This window comes from Austrofundulus limnaeus, unplaced genomic scaffold (assembly GCF_001266775.1).
Source record: "Austrofundulus limnaeus strain Quisiro unplaced genomic scaffold, Austrofundulus_limnaeus-1.0 Scaffold167, whole genome shotgun sequence".
Taxonomy (NCBI): Eukaryota; Metazoa; Chordata; class Actinopteri; order Cyprinodontiformes; family Rivulidae; genus Austrofundulus; species Austrofundulus limnaeus.
The window spans coordinates 858,975-860,099 of record NW_013952569.1 but is presented as its reverse complement, the minus strand read 5'-3'; the positions used below and the strand labels follow the sequence as shown (position 1 = coordinate 860,099).

General features: G+C 40.5%; 1 protein-coding gene across 1 annotated transcript in view; it reads left to right on the top strand.

The window, feature by feature from the left end:
- The first annotated feature begins 479 nt into the window (after nucleotides 1–479).
- LOC106523845 (FERM domain-containing protein 7) overlaps nucleotides 480–1,125 on the top strand; it is a 17,755-nt gene continuing 17,109 nt past the window's right edge. The window contains exon 1 of the mRNA XM_014017422.1: nucleotides 480–983. Coding sequence (XP_013872876.1) covers nucleotides 855–983 — 129 coding nt within the window. The 5' untranslated portion in view covers nucleotides 480–854. The remainder of the gene's footprint in view (nucleotides 984–1,125) is intronic.

The following is a 1,125-nucleotide window of genomic DNA, read 5'->3' as shown; positions in this document are numbered from 1 at the left end:
CACACAGACACACACATACAGACACACACACGCGGTGGCATCATGCATCCTAAAGAACATATTTCAATCACAAGTTATTTTAAATATAATAGGATGTTTGAATCAAAGTGTGAAGATGTTGAGAATAATTAAAAAAGATTGTTGCTCACCAAAATAAAAGCATGCTAAAGTCACAGTGTGTGTATGGATTATAGAAAATATCCTGATGTATGTTAGTGAAACTGGTGCAAAATTAAAGTATGATAGGCTAATAATAACATTATTAATAATAATAGTATTTTTTGTAAATGTGTTTTATTTTGTAGCTGAGGTTCACAAACTGATCAAACTGTGATATTTTGCAGAATTCTTTATGGCAACAACTGATTTACTTCAGGTAGTTAATCTGTTTTTATACAATAATTTTATTTTGTGATGATATAATCATGAATAATGATGCTTTGTTTTAGTTTAAGCTGCACAATTATAAAACTTGAGACGAAAAACAAACAAAAAGATTCTTAAATGAGTGCCCTGATGCATCTCAGTAACCCAGGAAGATTTTTATTTTTATTCTTAAATAAGTTCTCAATGAGCAACATTTTGATCTGTGAGATTAAATTTCTCTCCCTGCTTTCCTGACCCAGACCCTGTCAGAGGTGTCAGAACCTTCCCTGCGCTCCTGGTCCCGGTGCCTCCCGCGTGCCATGACGCACTAGGAGAGCGCGCGCTCCCTGCAGCAGCCGCGAGGATGAAGAGGAGCTCAGTGATGAAGAGGAGGAGGAGGAGGAGGAGGAGGCGCGCCTGAAGCCGTTTCTTTGGGGACTCTCAGAGAGAGGATGGACCTAACGAGCTGCCGGTCCTGAGGGGGGGACATGGGGGACCGACGCCCGCGGACACGGACTCTCGGGGGTCTCGCCACCAAACCCCGGATCTCCAAGGAGACCAAGCTCCGGCTGCGCGTGATCTTCCTGGATGAGAGCGAGCGCACGTTTGAGGTGGAGGTAAATTCATCCAAATCAAACAAATAACAAAAATTCCTCATTTCTGGAACTTTTCTGACTCTTTTTATCAAATAGTGTTTTTAAAAATCTGATTTGGACTTAAGTTTCAAAATAAAACTACATCCAGCTGTTTTAATTATTA